This window comes from Botrytis sinoallii, assembly GCF_014898435.1.
Source record: "Botrytis sinoallii strain Bc 23 chromosome Unknown BSIN_022, whole genome shotgun sequence".
NCBI lineage: Eukaryota > Fungi > Ascomycota > Leotiomycetes > Helotiales > Sclerotiniaceae > Botrytis > Botrytis sinoallii.
In genome coordinates, this window is record NW_024066049.1 from 127265 (window position 1) to 153929 (window position 26665).

Below are 26665 nucleotides of genomic sequence, written 5' to 3' on the forward strand. Positions count from 1 at the left end.
GATATTGTAGTAAGTGTGGAAAAACAGAATATAATATAAGAACTTATTAGAATAATACAATAGATTTTAGATTATTAGAATCTTTATAGTTTTAATCGATTGATTTAATTGTTATTGAATAATATAGCTTTGGAATAACAATTCGAGATAAAAATGACTGATCCACTAATATGACTAATCCACTGTTAAACCACGTTATATAATTAATTCAATTATTAACATTAAATTACAAAAACTTTTTAATTAATAACATAAATCATTTTTGATATATAAAAATTTCTAATCTATTTTTAAATATTTTTGTTGAAAAGTTATATAAGCTTTTAGTTGAAAAAGTTCAGAATTTTTAACTTGTAACGCTTTTCCCATACAAAATAAGCGAATTTTTCGAAATTTTTCGAATTTTCAACTTTAATCCTTCAAAAATACTATTATAAAAATATTTAAAAATAAACAATTTATTTTTTTTGGATAATTTAAGTAGTTATTAATCTTTCTATAATACTATATTCGATTTTGTCTCATATAATTATAAATAAATTAGGGTATAAAAAGCTGAATAATTGTATATTTTAGCTGGAAAAGCGCTACATGTGCGGTGAGTAGGTTCCAGAACTCTTACATGGGAGGAGGGATGCAGAATGTGGCAAATGTTTCCCACACTGTAAGTCTCAGATATTGAGTTATCCAGCCCCAACACTGGTACAGGTGGTTGCTCGTGAGACAAACTGTTATCTTTGACGCTATAACAACAACAATGCCGCAACGATGGTAGGAGCAGTTTGAGCGTTGGGGATGATTGAAGATGGCGATGTTTGATGGCTTCCCTAGAGTCTCAGATCAGCAGAGCTAATTTATCTCACAATGTTTTATTCATTCCAAGGTGGAGTCAATGAAGTCCGAAGAAGCCCCTGATAAGATCAAAAGTCAATTTTCACATTTCACAGCTTGCAAGATTATGCCTGTTAAATGGATCCTTACTTTTCTATAATAGCATAAATGATTCTAGACACAGCGCATTACATCCGAAGAAACACAGTTGGTTGATTAAGATGATTCACATATTAATTATGTACTAAATAAGGAAAAGACACCATCGACTCGATAAATTATCAGCATTCATTCATTCATTGACCACCGGATCACAATCCTAAAGCAGTCTGCATATTTCTAAGGAATTGGATTGTAATTAAGCCAAGTTGGCGACAGCAGCGGCAACGAGGATGCTGACACCACTGATGAGGAAACCGCTGGCTGAATTGATTTGCTGGATCGCACCACTGGTAGAGGTAGCCTTCATAGAAATTAGCAATCCCTCAATCTATTAACAAAACAAAAGAACACATACCGAAGCAGAAGATCCAGTGGCAGTGCTGCTGGAAGCTGATCCGGAGCTAGCAGTCGACTCAGAGCTAAAAGCTGCGGCAGTTGTTGTTGCAGAGTTGCTGGAAACAGTTGCAGTAGCGCCGCTGGCGGTTGTAGTGACGTTTTGGGCGAGCATGGCGCTGGCAACGTCGGCTTGAGTTCCGGTCAATGGCACAGTGGAAGATCCACACTCCACAGCAGCAACAGTCAAATATGGACCATAGCATTGCCAGATGTCCTCGTTATTCTCGCCAGAGCATTGGAGACAGGCAGCGTAGTCAGTGGAGAAGATTGTGGTGTTGCAGAAGCCATCGATTTCAGATTCGAGGATGGCCTCACCTATGAAGGATGTTAGTATCGATCTTGAGAAGTTTATTTGGCTGTGTGTATGAAGAGGAGACCTGATGGGAAAGCAAACATACCGCAATTGTCATGGCAGTTGTAGGAATTGGTACCGACGGCGTTATCCTCATCTTGACGCTTGACGATCAAAGCTTCTGGTAAAGTAGCAAGGACTGTTGGAGCGAGAAGTCCGGCAAGAGTCGCGACCTTGATAATTGACGTGATGAAAATCAAGATGCTGATTGAGGTGATGATTTGTCTTGAGTTGACGACTTGGGTGGTATGATTGAGCTGTCTAAGATAATGAATAGATGCATACTTGATCGGCGACGTGCCTTCATATATAAGAAAGAAATGAAGGGCCAAAGTTTACGGTCCCGAAGATTGAGACACGGTCTACTTGAATCTCCACTTTGACTCACGACATTGGAAATGCCAAGGAGATTCGGCGACATTCCGAAAAAATTCCAATATGGGTCGATGAGGTCGATGGACTATTGAAATACAAGCAAGATACTTTGTGCCGCGTCCCTGCATGTGGACGTGGTCCGATGATTCAAAAAACGTCGCACTTGACCTAACGTTCGTGAGAGAAAAGAGCGAGACGGGGAACTCTAGTCTAGGCTATTCCTATGGACGGAGATCGATTAGATTAGATAAGATCGAATCAGATTAGATGAGGTGGAGAAATTTTCTGGGGTGGCTTCAGAGTACCACAAAAGATTGAGACTGACTTCAAGTTAGATGCCCCGTTTATGCCAATAATTGTCTGACCGGAGAGTTCTTTGGAAAGAAGCCAAATACGTAGTGGACGGGAAAATTCTTGATCCAAGTGAAATGATTCCTGTTGGTCCCAAGAACAAATCAAAAATGTTAGCTTGACGCCGATACCATTTTGCGCTGCCATAACATCAGATTTTCATCTGATAAGTTTGCACAAATTTATTGGCTGATATCTACTCCACCCTCTCCATTTTCCAGTACCTCGTAGTCACATCTGATTAGATTGAAATTTCGGATCAGATAAGATGTAAAATTTCGCGAAAAAGTGGGATGTGCATGAATATTTTACCAAATCACATATCAGAGTGGAGAAGAAGACCAGCCTACTCTGCTATGTCAACCCTGCTGCCACATTCCAATAGCTTCTTTTACTTGTAGAGCTTATTTTCCAAGTCTGATATGGCCTGTCAAATCGTGTGAATATACCCGACTCCGACCGGTCTACTTGGCAGCGTTGTATGCTTGTGACTCTGTTTTGTGCTATGGTTCAAACGCACACTTTCACATGCGTAATTTCGCATGGAATCGAGGCCAAGAGCTTTCATGATTGGTACCTTGCTACGTTTCGTAATGGATAGAAATCATTACTCAGAGCAAGGTGATTGAATGTTTCATTCTTGATTTTCAAGCTCTATAACTTTCGGGTTCGGACCCGCAATAGTTTTTGGTTTGGACGCGTGCATATATGACCTAGTTCTCTCTTGTCTTGATAATTGTCGACCGCTATCCTTCAACCGAAAGAATCTAAGACAGTTTGTTTCAAGATGCTCTTCAAATATCTTCCTGTTTTGGCTTCATGTCTCATTCTCAACCTCGATCGTGTATCCGGGGAAGCAGAAACGGCGAACGGTCCAGTTGAGTTCGTGTGGCCAGAGCAACGTACTTGGTATGCTGCTTGGCAAAATAACAGGCCCTGTGGAAGAAATGATGGAACGGTTGGGAACCGCACGGATTTTCCTTTAGGTACGATCCTCTTGAAAATTGTAACATAGTCATGGCTAATATACTTCAAACATACAGACTCAGGGAAAGTTGCACTTGTGGTATCTGGAGAAACCTGGGATGTCGTTGTTCGTATAGCATATATGGACAGTAAGACATAGCTGACGCATCTTTTCTTACCAAGACTAAATGTATCTCAGAGCCAACCACTCAATCGGATTTTACTACCCAGATTTTACATACAGTCTCCGAACTTGATGCCGGACATCAGTGTTACACTATACCAGACTCTCCATCCGATATTGAAGCTGGTACAAACGCGACAATCCAGCTTGAATATACCTCAACATACGATGGGAGTGGGAACGAAACATTTTATGCTTGTGCAGATATTGTAAGAACCCCGATTGCAAAAAACTGAACACATCGCTACAGGAGACTGATCAGGTTATACATTTAGACTTTCATAAAAGAGAGTGATTTTACTACAAGCGTCTCCTGTTTCAACGCTACTGTCACTGGTCCCTCTACTGAGGGCATTGCGAGCTTTGTCGCAACATCAGCTGCAACTTCTACAGCGACAGCTTCATCGTCTACCACCTCAGACTCGTCATCGTCGGGTTCTATTGGGCTGTCTAAATCAGCTGTTGCTGGTGTTGCAGTCGGTTGTATTGCGGGTGGTCTAGCTTTGGTTGGACTTGCAGTATTCTTGTTGATAAAGAAATACTCGTATAAGCCTCGATTCAGAGGAAGAGAACGTGTCGAAAGCGTTAGATTGAGTACGATTGATGATAAGATCACACTGTAGAAGAGCCCGGTATCTCCTAAGGTGCCAGCTACTGTTATATGGATATATATATAGTAGTAAGCTATCAGGAAACAATCCCTGATACTGTGCCTTTTGGACAGATTGCGTGTGTGGCGTAGTGGTAAAGCTTACAACTCCTATTGTGTCCGCTTACGTAACAGCTACAGCCGGGTTCGCTTATAATTCCTTATCAGCCAATCAAAATATTGTGATCTGAGAGTTCTTGAAATTATAAATTGTATTTATTTTTGTAATAAAATATAACAATGTTTAAAAACTCCACCAAATTTATTCTTAAAATAAAATAAATAAATTTATAATTAAACTTCTAATTATTATTACATTAATAAATTTTAATCTTAAATTTCAATTATATAGTTTTTATATTTGATATAATTTGTAAAGCTGTTGATATTCTTACTTATGCACAGGCCACATTTCCCGGCCGTAGTTAGCACCTTAGGGGATAGAAGCTGGGCGGGGGATATAAAATTCCATTTAGGGGACATAGATATGTATTGGTTGGAGATGATTACCGTGCTTTTGATTGGGGAAGCATTCATAATGGATAAATGGGCAGGAATGGTAGATGTCATAATGAAAGTTAGAAAGAATATGTGATCGTGAGGAATGAATGATGATAATACAAATATTAAGATACCAGATGGATAAGTGCAGTACGTCGATGTATTAGGTATCGCTCTATGACTTAGATAGAAATCGAAAGTAATACAGATTTAGACATGCATCTTTGATCGATCCACTTGATTATTGCAACCAAAATTGCAAGACCTCCCCTTATGAATTGTCAAAATCTGCCAAATAATTGCCAAAATACAAGAAGGATATTTGGCATCGTTTAATGTGTTTAAGAATAATGTCTCATCTCTCCACTCCCATTGCCTTTGCAGTAGCACGGTCGCGAAAATTTCAGCTTGTGTGAAGTCGATATGCTTCGATTTCGAAAGGCTTCTGGCCAGCAAGCGGGGATCTAAGTTTGTGCTTTTCAAGTGTCCAGTCAACCGAAGTTAGGCTTGAAAGTGAACGTGATATTGCCAGTAGATGTATATTGGGTATTCCTGTTAACGATCCTTCATTGAAAGTAGTGAACTCACGCCTGGCAAATGAAGATGCATCCTAGGCGCTCTTCAGTAATGTCGCTTGTGCTCTCCGATTTTGGACTTAAGAAGAATGTGAAAAGAATCCACAATACGATTCTGCATAGAGAGGACAAGTACGCCAGATGGGACGAAAACGCTGCCGTCCAACGAACACTACAAAATTTAAATCACGATCGGTTACACGTATTACCCACCCACGACTTTGGTATCTAGTTTATTCCAAAGCATAATTCGAAATCTTGGCTTGATCATGAGGTTTCTCGTGACCGTTGAAATGCAATGCGGCAGCTTAATAATTTGGCATCTACAGAAGTAGACTTCATCCGGTACAATAGTGACATTTGGCCAGCTTCTAGCGTTTGTACCGAGTTGAATTGGAAAAATATGTAGTATCTGTTTTGCAGGGTTTTTCCATCTTGTAGAGATGTCGAATAACCTTTCGAACGCGATGAGTATGTTCTTTCTAGGAAATTTGCATATCCAGCACATAGGAGTCGGATACTGGCTACTTAGTCTGATAACTTAACGGGAGATGCCACAATCAGAAGATCGAATCAAGATTGCTCTCTGACAAGAAGAGCAATGTCCATCCCGTCTCTACGTAAAGGTGGAGTACCAAAAACACGCATGAAGGGCAAAACGAAACGTGCACCACTGGAATGGGTTCGTCTAATATTAAAGATGGAGCTTGAAACAGTAGAGCAGAATTTGAATTACATAATTCATCCAGAGAGTGTGTTTGAAAGTATTCTGATGTTATGTCTCCTATCACGGATAGTATACATAACCATTGCCATGATCGTCATTTGTGAAACGCACCCAAGAACTTCATAACCCTTTCATATAATAACCTGACATCTCTAATCTTAATACCAGTTGTCCAACTGTGTTTTCTTCTGCCAGATCCGCAGCGTCAAACAAGCCTCCGCTTCCTGCTTGGGCATTGAAAGTCTTCTCGCCGTACCCCTTCTTTTCGGTCAATCCCCTACAAACAGTGACAAATACTCCTACTCTCTTTTTGAATTTTCCATACATCATTTGGATATTCTCATCTTCGCCTACATCACCCGAATTTGCCTTTGCTCCCGAAGCCTTCTCTCTTGAGTGCTTCGAGAACCGTAGGATCAGGCCGAATATTTCTTCTAGTAGTTGCATGACTGGTTTCTGTCTCTTCCTTAAGAATAATGCAAATAGCATCTTATCGAGCACACGTTCATGATACTCTCTGAGACTCTCCAGCCCCTCGTTTTGACCGAGCGAAAAATCCTCAGAGTCCATGCGTTCTTCAATCTCATCTAATTTCCTCTGGAAAACACCCCATGTTGTTGCGATTCCAGTGTCGAAAAAATATCCACAGACCGCAGAAACGAAATGATGAGCCTCGATACGAAACTTCTGAGCAGAGGGATGTATATTTTGCCACGAGGATGTCCTATCCGTGCCATCACGGAAAAGTGCTGACACAACATATAGCATTCTGAGAGTACGAAGGAGTTGTTTGAAAAGCTGATCATACTTGTAGAGGATAATGGGAGTTAGAATCGATTCCAACGGCGCAGGAGGTTTGTATGAAAGCCGTAGGAAATCTAGGGCTTCGATTGAATTGGGGTCCATACACCGCTTGATTTCTTCTTCGGACATATCTCGAACAGCAAAACTCAGATCTCCTGGCAGAGATTTTTGTCTTTGAAGATAGCTATCAATGGAAGAGAGATTCGCAGGTTGATATGATGCATAACTTTCGGTTAGCACGCCCATCAAGGCAAGTCGTAATTCAGAGCTCGCTGGTGGCCATGTATCTCTACCGCCGAGTCGTAAGCCCATGGTTCCACCAGATAAAGCCACTCCCTTTTGTCTCTCGGCACTTTCTAATTCCGGGTCAAATAGTGCATGAGAGAGTCGACTTGAGAAAACACCGTTTCCCAACAGATGAAAGTCTCTTTGAAGTGATAGATGATCTCGTAACTTATGAGACTTGAAGAATAGTTGCATGCAAACACCATTGACCACTCTAGCTTGCGCAGAAATGATTGGATTGAATGAGAGTATAGGGGCCAGCGAAATGGGCGGGGAAAATATTGATTTATCCACTCGCGAAGACTCCGGAGCCGATGAAAGACAATCCTGCAAAAGACGTTTAAACTTAACAGGAGTTAGTGGCTCCTTTAATTTTGAGTCCAATCGATTGATGGAAGCTACAACACGATTTTGAATCTCTTCTTCGGGTCGGCCGAAGAAATCCATATCAAAATTGTAAAGCTCAAACCTGGACTCGGTCGCTGTGGGTTCCTCCGTCGTTGAATGATCTCCCGAGAACTTTTGGAGCGCGGCTGCCAAATCCTGTTCGTATCTCAAGGCTTTAGTCTCTACATCCAGTATATCCTGCCAAGAATACCTCCATTCAAGAACTGGTGGTGCAACTGACTCCACAACCTCCATTTTCGACAAAGGATGGTCTATATGGTGAGTACGTAAAATTCGAAGGCTCCTACCCACTTCAAACATTATTCTGGCATCTTCAAGTGGCATGAACGAAGGAACATTTTCAAGGTCCAATATAAAGTCAGGTTCATTCAATTCGAGACCAGCTTCATCCACCCATTCTTTGTTGTCGACCCTCACAAAGCTCTTCCCAGAACCATCCTTGGTCAGCGGTACGCCATCTTCTCTTTGTAACCCAAGCCATTCACCTGTAAATTTAAGCCAAGGTATTGATACCCTCGAGAGCATTTCAAGAAGAATGTCTCGGAGAGAGTCTGTCCTATGTTCTAGAAGTTGGATCTCTTCAAAAAGCGTTGACAGTATTGCTTCATCACTTTTCTTTGGCAATGCATTCGTCACCAATCGTTTGAAACATGTAAGAACTGAGTGAATTGGCTGAAACAATGCTTGCAGCTGTAAGATGCTCTCATAATCAGAAGCGCTTACATTCAGCTGTGACTGGATTGTTGCAAGAACAGTTGAAATGGACTCCGCCATAGCAATTCGACCTGGTGACTTGTTTGATGAATAGGTCTTTTCGACAAAGTCTTGAAGAAATCTGGTAATATTTCCGCACTCATAAAAAGGAGCCAAAAAGCCGGTCAGAGATTGTGCAGTGTGACCAGAGACTCGGAAATTCTGAAGGGTCGCATAAAATGATCGCTTCTCTACGTCCCACACGAAGAAGGTCGAATTTCTACCTAGTCCCAGTGCGAGGACCGAGGTGGCAAAGATCTTCGAATCCACTACACGATGAACAGTATTTCCAGCATTCAAAAAATCGTCTTCGGCAGCTAATGCGGTATCAAGTACTCGAGCTCCAGCTTCGGTCAAATAAGCCGTTTGAGGTTCATTAAATTGGTCGTTAGTAAAGGAATCCCAGGTTTGATAGTTCACAGGCTCCTGTAAAGGCTCTCGCTCCTGTACCATCCAAATATCGAAGTCTTCAACTTCCTCGGGCCCTACCCGTTCGTTGCAAGATGTGTCGCCAAGAGGTTCATCAGATTGAGATGGAGGAACAATTGGCTCTGCTGGGCCTATGGGTAGTTCCGGTATACCAAAGAACAATTCATCATGTTGACATTGCTCTGCAACGTCTGGTAGTTTAAAGTCAATGACTGTAAATAATTAGCACAGTATATTTGTTTACTTCACGCAAATAATTGGAACGAACCAGGGAGTCTAAGATCTGAGAAAAGACTATTTGGTTGTACTACATCATCAACACATCTAGATAGACCCCAAAGGTCTGGAATTGCAAACACATCCCCTGGATCCTTTTCGTCATCCATTTTCATCATCTCAACTGAGATATGAATGTACTGTGCTCGCAGGCGGGGGTTGTGGATGTTTGACGCGCTCCAACGCGTCTGCGGGTTTTGCGGACGTTAAAACCCGCTAGCGTATTTATTGCAAAAGGCTGATGGTGAGGCTGAACTTAGTTGCAATTTGATGTCATCCTTCAATTCATCATTTGGCAATAAAGATAATACCGCCAAAATGCCACCGAAAAAGAAGAAAGGAAGCACACGAGCTGCTTCGACGCCCGTTGAAGATCAAGATGTCATGGCAATTGATACTCCCCAAAAGGCCGAACCACTAAAACCAAGCTACAATATCTTGAAAGACCCATGGACGGATGAACAAGAAACCTCATTGTTCAAAGGTATTGTCAAGTGGAAACCAGCGGGTAGGTCGATAATCGTTCTTCAATGTATGGTTTAGCAGATCGGATGGACTAATCATTGAACTCAGGTATGCACAAACACTTTCGCATGATTGCACTTTCAGAACATCTACGGAATCACGGTTATGATCCTCGTGTTGAACGGCATACTCGGATCCCTGGCATATGGGAGAAGTTACGAACCTGTTACAATTTGGATGTAATCGATGATCGCGAAAATTCATTCGATTACGAAGAGGATACCGAAGATCGGTTTCCCGAGTTTACATTGCCCGACGAGGAATATGGAGAGATGTGTTTCATGCGAGGGAAACGAACGAATGAAGAATTAAGCGAAGCACCTTCATCACCTTCAAGATTGATGGAAACTTCGGAGCCAAAGGAGTCACCAGAGCCCGAGGTTCATGGAACCACCAGAAAAAGGAAGAGGGGAAAAGAGAGAGCAAGTACTGTCGATACAACGGAGACGAGAACGTCACCACCTGCACAAAGTTCGCCACCAAAATCTACCAGAGCGGGAAGGAGTGCCAATAGAGCTGCGGGAAAGGCAAAAGCAGAATCGAGTTCGAGGCAGCAAAGTGTTGCAACCGTTACAACCGTGGAAGATGGAGCCGAGGACGACGAAGAAATCGATGAAGGCCTCGAGGGAACACCGACGAGACCTAGAGGAGCGGATACGAAGAGATCTAGGGCACAGTCTTCCAATAGGAAAAGCAAAAGGAAGAGATAATGTATGCGTAATTGTGTATATCTGTATTGTACCAAGACATGATTATGAGGAGCGAGGCGTTCTTTGGTGGTTGCTTATATCTGTACATAGTGGTTCTTGTATCATATGGCGTATGGCTTCATAGCATGAGATAGAGATCGAACTGGATGTTTTAGTAGCACTTTTACCAGAAACATGACTGGTATGAAGAAGTACCTACTAGGTACCCTGTTAAAAGTGGCTGGTTTTGTACTGTAGAACAAAAAGCGGAAACATCTTAAAAAGCCTCGAGAGAGCTTCTGCTCGGTTTAAAGGAGATGTGATTACGAGGCGAAGTATATATGAGCCGTTTCTATAGGTTTATCAAATTCTCAAAACCCCATATCACGATCACAACTAGGTCTATTACACAGCCACAAATTTCATTGGTTTTTGTCTGCCCAATGTTGAGCCACCTTCGAAAGCCACCCGACTCCCGAGGTCACCAATAGAACTTCACCAATTTCTAAAAACCTTAAAACCCCGGCATAAATTCGCCGCCAAGAGTTGCCGAAGCTCCAAAGCTTAAGATTCCTAAACGTCACGATTTATCTCAAGATAACGACTCTTGACAGTTTAATACACCCATTGAAGTTGCCCAATATGCGTCGCACATTACGGCAATTTGCAGCTGTTAAGCCTGCCAGATATCTCGAGGCCAACACACCTACTGGTCTCACTGGCCTCCATACTCATCCTTCGCCCCGCTCCGCTCTACTCTACCTCTACGCCTCTACCCTCGACAAATTGAAAGAATTCCCCTCCACATCTCTGTACCGCCAATCCACCGAGGCCCTTACAAACCACCGTCTAAAAATCGTACAATCTGTTGTGCCAGCTGGATACGATGAATGGGCAGCGAAGGCGAAAGAAACTCTTGCTGCGCATCCAGAAGTTTTCACTACCCCAGAGGGTGGCATACACTTTGATCAAGGGAAAAATAAGAAACTGAATGCCGGAGGCAAGGTCTTCGTACAGTCGGAAATTGAAAAGGAGGTTGATTGGAGTAAGGAGGAGTGGGACGGAGAGGAAGGGAGTGCAGAGTTGGAGGGTGTGAGGACGACACAGGAAAGAAAGGGACAAAGTGTTTTGGCTAAAGAGAGACCTGGTGAGGATGAAAAACAGGTCGTCTGGGAGAATGAGCCTGCGTTGAATGTCGATCAGTGAGTTTGATTTTTCTGCTTAAGATGAGATGTGGACGTACTGACATGCGCTGTTAGAATCGAGGAAATCGAGAATAAGATTGGCGCTGGATTGATCGAGGAGGTCATTCAGGTCGCCGAGGGCGAATTAACCCTCACTAATGTCTTATTGAAGGCCAAAGTGTAAGTGAAACATCACAGCGTCTTTCGATTCTTCGTGACTAATTGAAAATTGTAGATGGGAGGATCTCGAGGAGAAGCCTGTCGAGGGGCAATGGACATATTTCATGCGCGATAGTGGTACCCCAACTACCCAACAACCACCTCAAAAGTAATGCTCTACCTAAAGGTTCGGAACCAAAGAATGTATAGTAGAGTCTGTACATAGAATAAATACATGCAATGAAGATCGTCCAATAGAACTTTACCCTTTTGTAATGACGAAACCATAACCACATCTGCAAGTGCAGGCACGTATTCAACCATTGGTGCCCTAGCTTCTCAATTTTACATGGACATAGCATGCAGCACTACATTCTCAAATTTACGAGCATTCAGTCATCTCATCGATGCCCATTCAAACACTCGACGATGAACTACTTCCACCACTCCGTTTCTTCACCTGTATCCCCGGCTTCACACCAACAATGGTTCCCAAGGCTCTCACCCACCCCAACTCCTCATTAGGCTTTGCTGCTCCCCCAATTCTGCCACCGCCGCTTGTTCCGTGTCCATGTCTGTCGCTCATACCCGTTTGTCTTCTATGAACTTTTAGTGGCTGTTCTTCTGTTATGACGACAGTATCAGATCCTCGTCTTCCAGATGCCGGTGGCGGTGGAGGAGGCCCAAGTCGTATCGGTACCGACTTCTGTTTATTGCGGGATTTCGAGTGACGTGCTGCCATCCAGCCCATAGTTTCAGTCTGCGTAGATTTCTTCATTCTCGGAGTAGGTCCACTCATCAAGCCACCAGGCTGGGTTGCTGTAAATCCAGGTGGTGGAGGAGGTGGTGAAAAGTTGCCGGGATGTCCTGGCCTAGGAAGCATAGACGCGGGTGCTTGCCTTCGCGGCTCCGGCATTGGCCACATGTGCATGGTTATCAACCAGCCAGGCTCAATAACTGATTCCCATACTTGAGGGAGGATAATTTCGCCGGTGGGGCCAAGGAGATCGTAGTGACCATCATTGACGTGAGGACCAATGATATCGACATGAAGGAAGGCTTGTTTCACTAAGCCTTCCATTCCCTAAGATGGTAGTAGTCAGCGAGGAATCATGCAAGTGTCAAGAAACAATGAGGATTAATTGGAAAAAAAAAAGGAAGGAAAAAAAGGCATACAGCCCATGTGGACACTAAATGAAACGGAAACGTGAATTTCCTTCCCACAGCATCCTTGAACTTTATCGCTGGTTTTACTCCCTTGTCATCGGATACCACGGGGGAGTAAGCTCGATCTTTCTTCCCTTGGCAGCTTTACTTTCTGCAGCTTTTTTCTTGTATTCCTCTTCGGCTATTTTTCTCGCATACTCCTCTTCCGCTCGCCTCTTTGCATATTCTTCCTCTGCTCGCCTCTTTGCATGTTTCTCTTCCATCTCCGCCATCCTCTTATGACGTTCTTTTTGCCTCAACTTCTCAAGGTATTCGAGTTTCTCTCTCTCTAGTTTCGTTCTAATGTGTTCCTCCTCTGATAGTTCTTCTGGTGATGGGTGACAATGGTATCTCAGTAGGATCAGTGTTTGGAGTTGGCCGCCTTGGGTAATCATAATAAGCCCTATGATAGGACCGTCGTATTGTAGATCGTCTTCGTGGTCTTCCTCGGTCTTCCGAAACATCATCATCATTCTTTACGATATCATCTGTCGCACGTTTTCTTTCCTGCTCTTCGACAAGCTTTTCAGTCGTTCTGTCGATTCCATGTTTTCTCTCCTCAGACGTTACAGAATGCTCGGACCGGCGCCGGCGACGTAAAATGATCTCTCCCTCGATAATGCGCTCGAAACCATCTCCACTGCTTGGATATTCTCTGCTTCTCCTTCTGGTCAGTTGCCAGTCATCATTTTCTCTCATGCGTCTTTCTAAAGAATGACGTTCACGATCCGTGGCATAATCCGAGTCTGCATGACCTGGAGATACAGATCGTTCAGGGCGTATCCCCTCAGAACTGTCTTGCTCCCGCCAGTCATCCGAATCTGAATCCAATGGAGGTAGTGGTATCTCTGCAGGGTCTGGTGTAGATGGAGGATTGGCTGGATGCGAATGGTCTGGGCTATCGAAGTCATCATTCAGACTTATCGTCTTGCGCTTGCCCTTCTTGCCTTTTTGGCTTTCTTTGAAGGAGTTCCCCAAGATCCCCAGCTTGGCTCAGAGACTACTGGCTCAGGGACTATTGGTTCAGGGATAATTTGGTCAAGATCGGGCGACGGAAGGCTAATTGGGGGTGTTTCTGGCGGTGCTGGTCCGGCGGTTGGAGAGTGATCGGAAGAAAGAGATCCTGGAGGATTATTTCCAACAGGCATGGGTCTCACCGGTGTAATTTTTGGTGAAGATAGAATAGGATGAAATTTGGATGGCGGAGAAGGTGAAAGGGGCGCAGAAGGTGAAGATACATTGTGATCCGAATGTGTAGGAGAAGACAGGACGTTCTCCGGATCTGAATTTCGATCCAGAGGTTTCCGTCTCCAAAATCGCCAACTCCTCAATCTTGGCACCCTTTTCTTTTTCTTGCGAACTAATAAATCTCCATCTATGGACAGACCTGGAGGCAGCCGAGCACTACTTATAGAGGATGAACCATCATCGCTATCGCTGTCGCTATCTGTATAGCCAACACTGGAGGAAGAACCAGCTCTGCGTGGATTCCAAATATCAGGAATACGCGATCTAAGACGTTCTTTGATGCCTGCTTTGTATGAAATGATCTCACTGCCAGAAATTGATGAGGTAACCATATCATCAGCTTCTACCGTCACTGCAGCATACCCGTACTGTTGAGCGAATTGCTCCAAGGTCATTCGCCGAATACTATCCGCATATATTAAAACTGTTGTAAGCATACATACTGGAATAGCAATGACCCAAAATATGAAGAACTGATCTCCACCCGGCTGAAAATTCCCACCCATCGAAAATATTGCCGCAATTATGGAGAACGGGAGCAACACACCGCCAAGATAGGTCACTCTGTTGATGCTTTGGCGGGTTTCCAGATCTAAGGCTTCTCCTCCACGAATATGCACTCCCGACTTAGAAGAAGCCGTGGAAGTGGTATCGTCGTCATCCTCATTGTTGCTCCCACTTTCAGTTTTGGCCTTCGTCTCAAGACCCTCCTCCAAAATTTGTCCCCATACAAGTAATTCTGCATAACGATTTGCTTTCTCCAAAAGTCTTTTGAATCCTTCCATCCTAACGACATAACGAGGGCTCCGGGAAGCCTCAGTACGATCCAAAGTCCAAATATTAGACTCTATTAGATCACATACTTGATGTACTCCGTGATAAGGAATCGATCTAGATGCACATGCATGTTCAATTACTTCGCCCAAGGCAAATTTCCATTGTCCGAGTACGGTATCAGCAAGTATCTCTGTGAGGTTATCCCAAATCAGGATGCTACCTGGAGATTCTATAGAATTGAAAATCTCGTCTGCTAGAGTCAAAGCTGGATCATGTTTTCGAGATGGTTTCCATTTTTGCGTTCCTTCTGGAAGACTCTTGAGGGCATTTGCAAGAATACTATGGTAACCCGCAGTTTGAAACTGTGCGCCTCTTCTCGCCCACGACTGATTTTCTAGAAGCAATAATACTTTATATAGCCACTATTAGTATATCTTCGAATAGAAGGAACGCTCAATCTTACAAGTTTCAGTTCCATCTTCTTCAGCAAAGCACGCTAAAGTCACGTGACATAATCTCACACTTATTCCATTCCACCCTTCATCGGAGATCTCTATCGTTTGACACGGCAGCATGAAATCACCAACAACTCCATCATTGGCTTCTGGTGGCGGAGTAATGTTTACCGTAATTTCAGGATGGTCCAGAGCAAAAGTTCAAACTTTCTTCTCATTCCCTGGTTTCGTTGAAAATTTCAGCTTATTCAATTGCACACTCTTTCTCATCGCATGCGAATCAAAAATATCCACATCTATGTTGAAGTGCAGCCCAAACACCTGTACAAATTCAATCGGTAGCCCTTCCAAAACATACAATTTCCTCTCCTTGCGACGCGGTATGGCGCGCTTCAAGTGATTTGCGAGCTCATCTGGGCTCGTAAAGAACTTTCTCGTGAGGCTACCATTTTTATCTTCGGTGAAGCACGATGTGGGTGGTAATTCGACGTTGAAGCGTGGGGGGTTAGGAAGAAACTTGGGATCTGGGGGGCTATCGCCTTCAATCTCGACGGCAATGCGAGCCATTTTGAATGTGGCATTTATCTAATTACTTACGATGCTCATTATGTGGGCTTCTTCACTTCTTATTGATTCTTGCGGTTAAAGGTTGTGCCTGGTAAGAGCAATTGCGCCCCCAAAAAGCCCTGACAACATGGACAGGGGGTTGTGCATTAGCGATGTGCAGCCACCGATATATTTCTCGTTCTACGGAGAAGAGAGAAAGTTTATAACATTCAATCTAGATCAAAAGATACGAGTGCTAAATAATTGCTGTTTAGATAGGAATTCGAGTAATTTTTCGTTATTGAATAAAATGAGAAGAAAATTCTGTATATGTCAAGACTTTTGAATATTGAACTTGGGTGACGAGGGTCCACTTCCGAGTCCAGTATGAACACAGTCCGTAACATCACGAAATTGAGGGAAGCTTTTGCGAGAGAAAAACCATCAAGATGACGGGGTAATAACTTGTTACAGTGCATAAAATAGCTAACGTTTGGCTATGGAATTAGATTTGTGACTCCTTGACATCTTGCTTTACCTCTGGAATTGGATTCAACATCGTCAGTTCATGTTGACGTACATAAAGATCTCGATAGGTCTGTATCATAAATTCGTATACCGCTCAGGAATGCATCGCCAGAAGCCAGTCATAAATCACAGGAATCATCCTTGAAATCTAATACATTTTTGTTATGTGAAGTCATCTAATTGGCCCTAAACTGGGGGCATAGAGGTATCTGGGTTGCGCTTTGGGATTGTTCCACAGTACCATTGAACCCCATCATGGCCCGTACGTGGATGTGTGTTGGATCTCATGAGCTTGCATGGCTGCTGTCGATGTTCAATCTCACATACCAACACTTTTAGAATTCTAGCAGCTTTTTCATCATTATTAAAGAGCCTTGTTTGCCCTCTTCAGTTATGGACCCTTCATCTCCAGTCAAGATTCTTATATAAATCCACGCAAATATTTCAATCCCTGTTCTTATTTCCAATATGGGTACGCTAAAAGCATGTCACATTCTTTCAAAGCCTGTAAAAGATATCATTTTGACCTGAAAAAATCGTCACGGCAAATTGTATAGCCTTTTACCGTCAACGTGATTAAACCACGTAGTAGTCACTTCAGTCATAGAAAGATTTCATAGGCCACTTAGGCTGGGTTAGGGTGCTGGTATGCTCATATTCAAACATCAGAAATGTATATGTCATCGAAAATAGTTAAGAAAACTTTGCAAAAGATCCTAATTTTATAGATGAATCGCCAGCAAAGTCTAAAAGACAAAGGTGATCGACAAGATTCTTCAATATGATTGGTGGGAATTGATCATTTATTACTAGTGTGAAATATGAATGATTCACTGCAATTTCTAAAATTAGCGCCTTTTTAGTTGGCGAGATTACATTCAAATTGAAACTCAAACCCGCTCAAATTCACACGATTGATCAAAATTTGGGAAACGAGGGGCCCATTCCCTATCAAGTCACTATGGAGTTATTTTAATTGTAAGCATAGAGATATAATCTGAATATCGCAATACAAACGAAAGAATATGAGTCCCACTGAATGCACTCCTGTCATATTGGTCCTACCATTTATTAGTGTTTACTAGGCCCAAAATAAGCGAGACTAAGGAGAAGCTAAAGCGCAGACGACATGTGGTTCAAAATAGAATCTATCTACAAAAATGGTTATGATGCCTCGATAATCGTCGAGTGTTAATTTATATTGCAAAATTGGTCAGAATTCACACACAAGTGACGGATTTCCATCTGAATGACGTATAATGCCTTAAATATTTATTGGCTTCTCGAATTGTGAGAGCTCTTAGTATCTCTTGGCTTCTTAGTATCGAAAGTAAGAGCAGAGATTTCAATATTCGTGACTTAATTCGTGACTTGATTCGTGACTTATCCAAAACTAGATCAAACCGTTTGAAGCCGCGTTACCACTTTCAGATTTCCTAAACCCGATTCTGACAACCATTCGCTCATCATGAGCACTCATATCTATTGTGGGTTGTGTAAGAGGAATCTGGCATGTTCTAATATGAACTAAGAGCTCGAAAGAGTTTGCGGGGGTGGAGAAAATTTCGTAGACTACCTGGACTAGTCAGTCTGTTGGAAATCTGGAGTCTACTTAAGAAATCCTTCAGCCAACTTCTACATCGAAACACGACCACATATACATCCTACATCGTACACCATAACTCAGATAATTGCCTTATACTTGTCAGATTTCTCAATCAATTATCCCTTCAAGAATACCTCATACACAATCATATTCCATTGTTGTACATACCACAATATCGCCACCAGTCAGAACTAAGTTCTTTTCTCAACTCAACGTAGTTGTGATATTCACAATCATCATTACCAATTCAAACATCTTTTTTAATATCACGACACTTACATTATATCCGCCCTACCACTATCGTTATCAGCAATCATTTCACAATCACATACAAATGTGTTACATCTAATATATCACAATTACCATTGCCAATATCAAAATATCGCCTTACACTTAACGAGATTTCGCAACCATCTCGAATCTACGCCTTCACCGCCACAACTTCGAATAAATCCAACAAAACTACAAATCAAGTCATCACAAACCTCGACTTCGTTTCGACATAAAATTCTTCAATTGAAAGCAAAAAGTCACTTACTCCAAACCCCACATCTTATTTCGCAATGTCCGCTTCAATTCTATCGCCTAGACAATCGAGCCGATTGACTTCCCCGCGTGGAGTTTTTCGCTTCCGCGATCTTCCTGGCGAAATCCGCAATAAAATTTACGAGATGGTAACTTGTGACATCGAAGATCCCGAGCCACTTAATGATTTAGACACAATATCTCTCCCTGTGTTTAAGAAGAATTTAAACCCCAATCTATTGCTAACTTGTCGTCAAATCCACGACGAAGCAAAATACATTATGATGACCAAGAATCTTTTTGTGGAAGTCCAAATATCGGGGGTAGGAAGAAGAATGAATAACAATTTCGAGTCTATGCTTCGTTTATACAGAGTCCCAGTTGTCTATATCAAGAGAGATATAGATCCTGAGAGACTTCCTTTCGATGGCTGTGTCGTAAGATATCGCATATCTTGTGATGAACGAAGCAGTGTATGGGAACGAGACTCGATTGATTCTTTGGTCATATTGCATCGTCACATGAATCAATTTCTCGAAGCTGTCCACCAGACTCAATGGTTTATCTCAACATGCACAAAGATACGTTCGTATCATGTCATCACACTTCAAAACCCTTTTGTCACCAGGTCCGCACACTTTGGTGACAGTCGCAGTCAATTTTCTATTGAGGCCTTACAGAACAAAGAAGAAGCACTTCTATCTCCATTCTCCACTATCAAAGAAGGCCCAACATATATATCCAAGGACTGGTCTGGATCTTATTTAAGATTAAATTACAACAATACGAGACGTCTCGCCGTGTCCTCCATCACCAATGAAAGCGTGTTGGAAGACTTAGAAGAAATAATAAGAAAGGGACGAGACCATCACCTTCGAGGTATATACTTGTATGCCGAAGCATTCTACAAGGTTGCCGACTACAAAATTTCAGTTCTGATGAACTTCTTTCGCAACACGACAGTCACCAGACTTTTTGAAAGGGTAGGACTAGAGCCTGAGGATCAAGTAATCGAAGGAGAAATATTTGAGGATCAACTAGCCGAGATATACTCCACAATATGCTACCATCGTGCACAAAATGCTCTTGCGGATATGCATCATCTTATAGATAATGGCTTGGGTCAACATTCACGCGATGCGTGTGATATTATTCACAAGATGGCATCACAAGGTCGAGCTCCTTTAGCATTCCTTCGTTCCATACCAAATCCAGAGCGAATTGCAGATCACATATTCATGGAAGCCGTTTCATTCAGGCTATGGGAAGAAGTACGCAAGGGAGACCGATGGAGCATTGATAAGGCTTTGGAGAAGGTAGAATTAGGTCTCGAAATGGCTCCTAATCACCCTGGGTTGAAAGCCGAGAAATATCGTATCGTTCGTCGAAGAGTGGCATTGGTCCTAGATTTTTCTATCGTTTTGAACGTGGTCCATCCTATTGTTCGCCGATAGCTCCTAGTTCTACTATGAGTAGTGTTATTCAACTTACTCCTTAGATTGTTAAGAGAGATGAAGGATTTTCTTTTGGGTCTCGGTTGTAGCATCTAAATGATTCAGCGTTGCAGATGGATGGATATTTTTTCTTCAGTTACAGAATTTGTATTATCGTGTACTCAAGCCGCTACGATAGATGGTCCTGAATGAGCAAGGACCTTCTTAGCTGATTATATTGTATTACCTATGGATGGGTATACCCTTTTTCAGTTACAGCGTTTGAATTATTTTGTACTTAATCCGCTACAACAGGTGGTCCTTAACGAGCGTGGGGCCTCTAAGCTGATTATTGTTTGTTTGTTTCTCGGAGTACAATAGAATAAGAAAAGCATTTTCGCAGACTTTGTGTAATGACCACTATTGAAACAAGTGACCTTCTTCAATGATTCAACCACATTTGATACGAATTTTATTACACTCTGATCTAGCTCAGTGCTGCATTCCAACTGCATCAATACATAATTATACAAAAGATCATAACGGCTGAACTTTACAAGCACAGAATCCTCGACACAGATTGAGATTATAGTTCGAAAAACTACCATCTACCAATTCCTTATTTCTCACCCCGACGATAATGATACCATACCGACATGAATCTGTGTTCTGATACAGAAAACAAACCATCCCATCCTTCAACATCTCTGAAACGCAAGAAATTGTACCATGCATGCATCGATATTGACATTAGGTATCGACATTAAGATGTATAGAAAATGCACATTTACAAAATATCAACATATATATGAATCAATAACGTCATTATATACACCATCAGCCGATTACCCCGCCCCCTCTCTTTCACCGAACGGTCATGTGTGGAAACTGGGAACGATGACTAGAAACTGCACAACTGTATACAAGAAAGTAATACGCCGGGTACTATGAAGGTAGTGATAAGTTAGTCTTCCCTCTTGAAGGGAAAGTACCTCATGAGTTGACTACTTTCAAAAAAGAGGCGCATGATTAAGAATTCCCACTGGCCTATTCGTAACTAAGTGCCGGCAGAGCGACGGCAGATATCATCGGATGTCCGCAAAGCATCAATAGCTTTGATATTACAGCACCTACTCGGCGTGGAGGCGCGTCGTAAGGACTCATTAATCTTAACATAAACGCGACGATTGTTCTGTGCGGGAGGCGTGTGGGCTGTAGAACGCCGCGTTATTAATGCGATATATTATCCCCAAGGATTGCTCGATAATTCCCGTTTTCGAGATATATTTGCAAATAATTGAGGCAACGATATGTTTGGCATGAATTCGTCCCCTTTGGAATATGCTCGTCAAGACATTTTGACTTTGCAAACACCCTGATATGTTTGACTTAGCTTGTAAATTTTGGTAGGAAGCTCTGGAAGACCCTTTCCGAAGTCATGTCGGATGAACCAACGGTAAGGTTTATATTTACTGACCTTGAGGCTAGACTAAACCAAAATATGGGATGAGCCTCAAAATATTATCTTATTTTGCTTACATATGAAATACAGTCCAAGATGGAAATGATCTTGGTCGCTGGTACATAAAAACCTCTGATTTCAGCGTCGGTATCCATACGCGCCGTAGTGCTGGTCGAGAAGTTCACGAGTCATGCCATGCAGATTTTACCAAAGGCTCCATCTTGGCCATCATCTGCAAAGCTAAAGATGCGTTGAGAATAGCGGGTCTTCATAACTCCGACTCGAATACTCTGCCGTCAGTCAATTTCGATAATGGGTCTCAGGAGAGAGACAAACCTTCACGTCCCTTCTTCCGGCGAAATTATTCAGGGACAGAGATTTCTTTTTGATGAACACTATGAAAACCCCTATATTCTTCTTCCTTGAGCGGCTCTATAGTGGTAATAACGAGTGTGAGGTGCTTGGAAACGCGATGATGAGTTGTTAACCAAGGGTTCTCACAAAGTTTCATACGCCAGTCTGAGCTGGGCATTTGTGTGTTCCCCGTCATGCACGATTGTGAACTTGACCTCTCGGGTTATCGACTCAAATCACCGAAAAGCACATGAAGATCATCTTTTTTGACAGTTTGAAGCGATTTGTACCGATGCGTAAACTACGTTTCAAATGCTAAAATTGGCAGCGGTTTCTGGACGAGGTGGCCACAGAGATGGCATCGAACCATCTCATCTGACGGATAGCTAGCTTTGAATTGATCAGAAATGGGATGAACAAATGCAATGGCTATGAAACCGTTAATATCTGGATGCCATAGATGTAGTTGCAACTTACGTGCAAGTTTTCACAGTTCATCGGGACCGAGAATTTGACAAAGTTGTATAAATGATTACACTATTACAGACCCAGATTGAAATTGATAAATGCAAATCACCTGATGTATACCGTTATCGCAACAAGTCCCTTTCTTATTTCCAAGCATTATGAATCAAACTTTTGCCATAGCTTCTATTATTCCCCTCTGGTTTCTGAGTGTATGTCATAGCCAAGCCACCGGTATAGACGTGAGGGATATGATGACAACTATACACCATTCAAAGTATGTCAGGAGACAGCATCTCAAATGAAATGCAACTCGTTGTTTGAGAAATGATGGAAGCTTTTCCAATACAGTAACTCTCTCTGATACGATCAAATCTATGGAATGGAAAGCAGTGGACGTAATGATGGATATCTCCTTGTCTGGAGATGTTTCTATCTCAGGACTTATCTGAAATCTCTACACGACCACTCAGCCTCCAAAAACAGTCTCATATAACACAATGTCTTCCACTGGAAACTCCTCAACTGGCACTAGCAGTGATTCATCTGGTACTGGGGCTTCTATCTTCGGCTCGACTACCTATTGGCCATTCAATAGTACGATTGCTTCCGGGGCGATATCTTTGTCCTTCAACAATGTGTCTTATCCAGTCAATGACAATATTTTGGTCTTGCCAGCACAATCTTCCTTCGACTCAAGCAATGGATCTATCACTGTCAAAAGCGCTGCTTCAACATCCACTAGTGATAATGGGGATATGACAGCTGTTTTGTATATTCCCACCGAGCAAGAAGGGACTATAAGGGCTAGTTTGGATATAAAATCCGTGCTGAATCCGCTAAAATAATCTGCACTTTGTACCATTACGAATTCCGCAGTAATATCAATCTGCTTCAAAAAGAACGGATTATTAATCTATGGTTTTATAGTTTAAATATCAAATCCATCAAATAATTCGTGATTTTTCTAGAATATTCAATTTAAACTTCAATTCAATATTAAAACTCTATATTTAAAATTAAAAACTATATAAAAAGCTTTAATAGAGTAATAATTTTGAAAAAAATACTTAAAATTAGAAAAGAAACATATTTTGATTTTATCTTTCTTCTTTCTTTTCTTTTCAAAGAAAGAACCTTTTTTTTTTTTAAAGTATTTTTGAAGCTATTTTCTATATATAAAATTATTTCAATAATCAATAATACAATTATGACAAAAAGACCATTGTCCTCCGCAAGGAGCCCGGCTGGTTCAATAGTAAAGTGATCGGGCCACTCTCCCACTATTTTACGATATAAGGCTATAGCAACGAAATTTTTGTATATATAGGCCAATCCCTATCTTTAGGATCCATATGGATTCACTCTATATGCTGTCTTATAGGTTACCTTAATGTAAACCTTATAATACAGCTTTTCTGAGTTTTAACAATTTATTACTAACCCTAATAGAGTTTCTTTATTATAAATTGCAAAAGCGATCAATTGAGTGTTAAAAAGGAATTAGTGATTCTCTTTCTAGTCACTACTATTGTGTCTATGCGCTATTCCACTATCAAGCAGAATCATTGTTCCGGCTGCTCCTCTTGAGCGGTCTAATAGTTGAACCTTTCACTTTTCTGGAGTACCATTACACACACACCTGCTTCTTTGAAGCGACACACCTGTATATATTACTCCTATCCATAAAATATGGTTTATGATAGAAGTAATTGTATAATCAAAGTGCTTCTTTTTATAAACAAAAAGAAGCGCTAGAAATATGGGCCAATCAAATAGCCCTATTTGCGATTATTATACTGGCTTGTTTAGGATATATAGAAGGAACTGGGTTTACTCTATGAGGTTTTACTAGCGTACACATCAGCGCCTTTCTGTATTTGTAACTCTAGATCTAGTCATATCTTTCATACCCCTTGGGAGGTCCTTCACAAGACGTTAATCACTATAAATAAATAAATAAATAATAATACAATTATTATTCAAAATATCTTGAAAGCATCTAGAAAGTCGAAAATTATTGACAATGATGGCAATCGAAGGTTTATATCTATATGAACATGTGTATAGCATCAACTTGTTTTTTGTCTGTTTTATTGGATTATTGATATAAACAAATCGCGAGCTCATAACAATCATATCTACGGATATCCCGAAATCATATTATATAATACATACCAGTACAATTGCTGTAGCGCTTCAAACTATTTGGCTCGAGAATACTGTTGTAATAGAATTAGAGAGAGCCAGCGAGCTAGCTGTTATTTACAAGAACAACAAACTCCCCAATCGATTTCGATAACCACTCCTCAATTATTGTTTTGAAGAGAGTGTAAATTAGTAATAAAAGTACTAATCCTTTTTCAAGCTTATTCGAAAATAACCAGAATATTATTAAAATAATTATAAAAATAGTTATTCAGAAAAAAATCGATATATAACAAAAAGCATATTATAAATAAAACTTTAGTATTTATTAGCTTCGAGATAATCTTCATATAGTTTGTAGTACAATTTGTGGAACAGAATCTAAGCCGATTAGTAGAAAAACTAGTATATAAAGCATTAACAGCCATTACAAACAATACAAAAAGAATCTTCAATTCGAAGTTAGTAATAGAAAGTATAAAGCCAATTATACAAACATATACAGGAATACTTTCAAACTCCCAAAACCACAACTACTATTCCCTTCAATTCAATTGTAAAAGCAGAGACTATAAATAGACCCAAACAGGTAATTAATAGAATACTAAAATTAGAATATATAAATAAAAGACTTTTCCTCTAATTCGATAAACAAATCAAGATAAAATTGTTTTTATAGAGAATCAGATAGATATTAATAAAAGTAATTCTAAAAATTGCTACTTTAGGGGCTAAAGCTATTATAATAATAACATTTATTTGAATTGAATAAGCAATTACAGCTTTTCTAAAAACCTATATAATTCTTTTTGCGAATAAGCAATAGGCTATAGTAATTATTAAAGCTATAGATCTTGCAATTAATGAGCTATAATATATATATATAGTATCAGGGGTCTCGATAATCATTATCGATCTTCTGAGAATATCTATAAAGATTGGGGAAAAACAAATAAGAAAAGAAATCTGGTATTAGATGGGATTATATTTAATATGGGTAGTGAGATTCAAGTTTAAAATAAATAAGCAGAATCGGATCACCTAGATATTATCCTTTTAGGAGTAGTCATCTTGTTGTAATCTATTCAACAAAATCCGAATATTTCCAGTAAGTAAAAGATAAGTTTTGGGAAGATATAATTTAAAGTATCAGTAATATTATGAAAACTGAAAATACAAAAGAGAAGTGATATACAGAAAATGTGTATACCCATTATCTACTTATAAGCTAACTAGAAATTGTAATTATTTAATATAATATATAGAATGCTACAAACCCTTCCTAGTAAATTATGATAACTGTTTTACCAAGCCCTAATGAATGAATAATAAGATAGTATGCTCAGATCAAAAGTAGATTTAGATTATTCAATAAGTAAAGGAAATCAGTATTATTATTGCCTTAATATTAATAATAATAATTCAAATACTAATAATAGTATAAGGAAGAAAAAGAAAATCTAGAATGAATATAATTTTTTAATACAAAAATAACAGTAATTCGAAAAGCAATACTGAAAAAGAATAAGTAAATAATATCTTGGGAAGCTTAATAGATAAAAAGCGGGATATATAAAGCTAATATATTATCTATAATAAAATAATAAAGATTAATAAGAATCTCAATTTTGAAGCTTTGAGTAATTAGATTATAACTAGGGAATATAATATAATAATAAAAGATCTATATAAATAAATCAAAGCCGCTATCTATTACCTGAATAAATATATGAAAAAGCCTTATACTGCATGCAGTAGTATTGCAGTAAACGTTTGAGGAAAAGATCGATGTAATATATATACAAGAGCCCTGGGTATTAATATATATACTCAAATATATAATGGATATTAATATCTATTCCCAATAATCTCCTAAAGAGAAACAGGATGTATGAGAAAGAGTAAGAATACCTACAAATAATAATATATATTAGAATTGAAATTAAATTATAAGTATTATAATTAGTAGAAGAGGAGTATAAAGACTATATATAGCTTTCTATAAATGGAATTAAATTATTAAATCTATATAGAAAACCGAATACCTTAAGAGTTCTAAAGATAATCCTCTTTTCAACAAAGCGTGCTGCCCATCCCTTATAAACTCATCACTCAACTGATCACTCGAATACACTACACCCTAAAAACCGCAAACCCAATATATAACACAAGAGCCCTGCTGCTCGGCTAAACAAATAGCAACCCACTCTCGCTTCTTCTCCTCTACCATAGGGATCGAAGCCCACAACGAGCCTATCCACCCGGGAACCAAGCTCTGCCTCAACAACAACCCGGATCAAACGTTCCCTTCTGGAAACAGAAGCGGATCGC

At 40.5% G+C, this 26665-nt stretch overlaps 7 protein-coding genes across 7 annotated transcripts; 4 read left to right on the top strand and 3 right to left on the bottom strand.

Annotated features, from left to right (window-relative positions):
* Window positions 1–1026: 1026 nt before the first annotated feature.
* On the bottom strand, window positions 1027–2162 carry EAF02_009777 (uncharacterized protein; the record flags this gene model as incomplete). Its single annotated transcript, XM_038905825.1, has 4 exons — window positions 1027–1294; window positions 1349–1704; window positions 1788–1998; window positions 2130–2162. 4 exons carry the CDS (start codon window positions 2160–2162, stop codon window positions 1190–1192), a joined length of 705 nt encoding a protein of 234 aa, XP_038754248.1. The 3' UTR covers window positions 1027–1189.
* Window positions 2163–3193: 1031 nt separating this feature from the next.
* Window positions 3194–4442, top strand: EAF02_009778 (uncharacterized protein). The gene is made up of 4 exons (XM_038905826.1): window positions 3194–3453; window positions 3511–3582; window positions 3633–3826; window positions 3893–4442. Exons 1-4 carry the CDS (start codon window positions 3255–3257, stop codon window positions 4238–4240), a joined length of 813 nt encoding a protein of 270 aa, XP_038754249.1. The 5' UTR covers window positions 3194–3254; the 3' UTR covers window positions 4241–4442.
* A 1747-nt stretch (window positions 4443–6189) lies between these two features.
* On the bottom strand, window positions 6190–9143 carry EAF02_009779 (uncharacterized protein; the record flags this gene model as incomplete). Its single annotated transcript, XM_038905827.1, has 2 exons — window positions 6190–8960; window positions 9017–9143. 2 exons carry the CDS (start codon window positions 9141–9143, stop codon window positions 6190–6192), a joined length of 2898 nt encoding a protein of 965 aa, XP_038754250.1.
* A 199-nt stretch (window positions 9144–9342) lies between these two features.
* EAF02_009780 (uncharacterized protein) lies at window positions 9343–10259 on the top strand (the record flags this gene model as incomplete). The annotated part of the gene is made up of 2 exons (XM_038905828.1): window positions 9343–9532; window positions 9598–10259. 2 exons carry the CDS (start codon window positions 9343–9345, stop codon window positions 10257–10259), a joined length of 852 nt encoding a protein of 283 aa, XP_038754251.1.
* A 621-nt stretch (window positions 10260–10880) lies between these two features.
* Window positions 10881–11754, top strand: EAF02_009781 (uncharacterized protein; the record flags this gene model as incomplete). The annotated part of the gene is made up of 3 exons (XM_038905829.1): window positions 10881–11440; window positions 11498–11602; window positions 11658–11754. 3 exons carry the CDS (start codon window positions 10881–10883, stop codon window positions 11752–11754), a joined length of 762 nt encoding a protein of 253 aa, XP_038754252.1.
* Window positions 11755–11996: 242 nt separating this feature from the next.
* On the bottom strand, window positions 11997–15834 carry EAF02_009782 (uncharacterized protein; the record flags this gene model as incomplete). The annotated part of the gene is made up of 6 exons (XM_038905830.1): window positions 11997–12665; window positions 12758–12890; window positions 12947–13138; window positions 13203–13729; window positions 13789–15151; window positions 15626–15834. 6 exons carry the CDS (start codon window positions 15832–15834, stop codon window positions 11997–11999), a joined length of 3093 nt encoding a protein of 1030 aa, XP_038754253.1.
* A 2676-nt stretch (window positions 15835–18510) lies between these two features.
* On the top strand, window positions 18511–19926 carry EAF02_009783 (uncharacterized protein; the record flags this gene model as incomplete). The annotated part of the gene is made up of 1 exon (XM_038905831.1): window positions 18511–19926. One exon carries the CDS (start codon window positions 18511–18513, stop codon window positions 19924–19926), a length of 1416 nt encoding a protein of 471 aa, XP_038754254.1.
* Window positions 19927–26665: the final 6739 nt, after the last annotated feature.

Coding starts and splice junctions, on each gene's coding strand:
- EAF02_009778 (XM_038905826.1), top strand. CDS start 3,255: ATGCTCTTCAAATATCTTCCTGTTTTGGCTTCATGTCTCATTCTCAAC. Junction 3,454..3,510: donor CCGCACGGATTTTCCTTTAG/GTACGATCCTCT, acceptor TCAAACATACAG/ACTCAGGGAAAGTTGCACTT. Junction 3,827..3,892: donor TTTATGCTTGTGCAGATATT/GTAAGAACCCCG, acceptor TTATACATTTAG/ACTTTCATAAAAGAGAGTGA.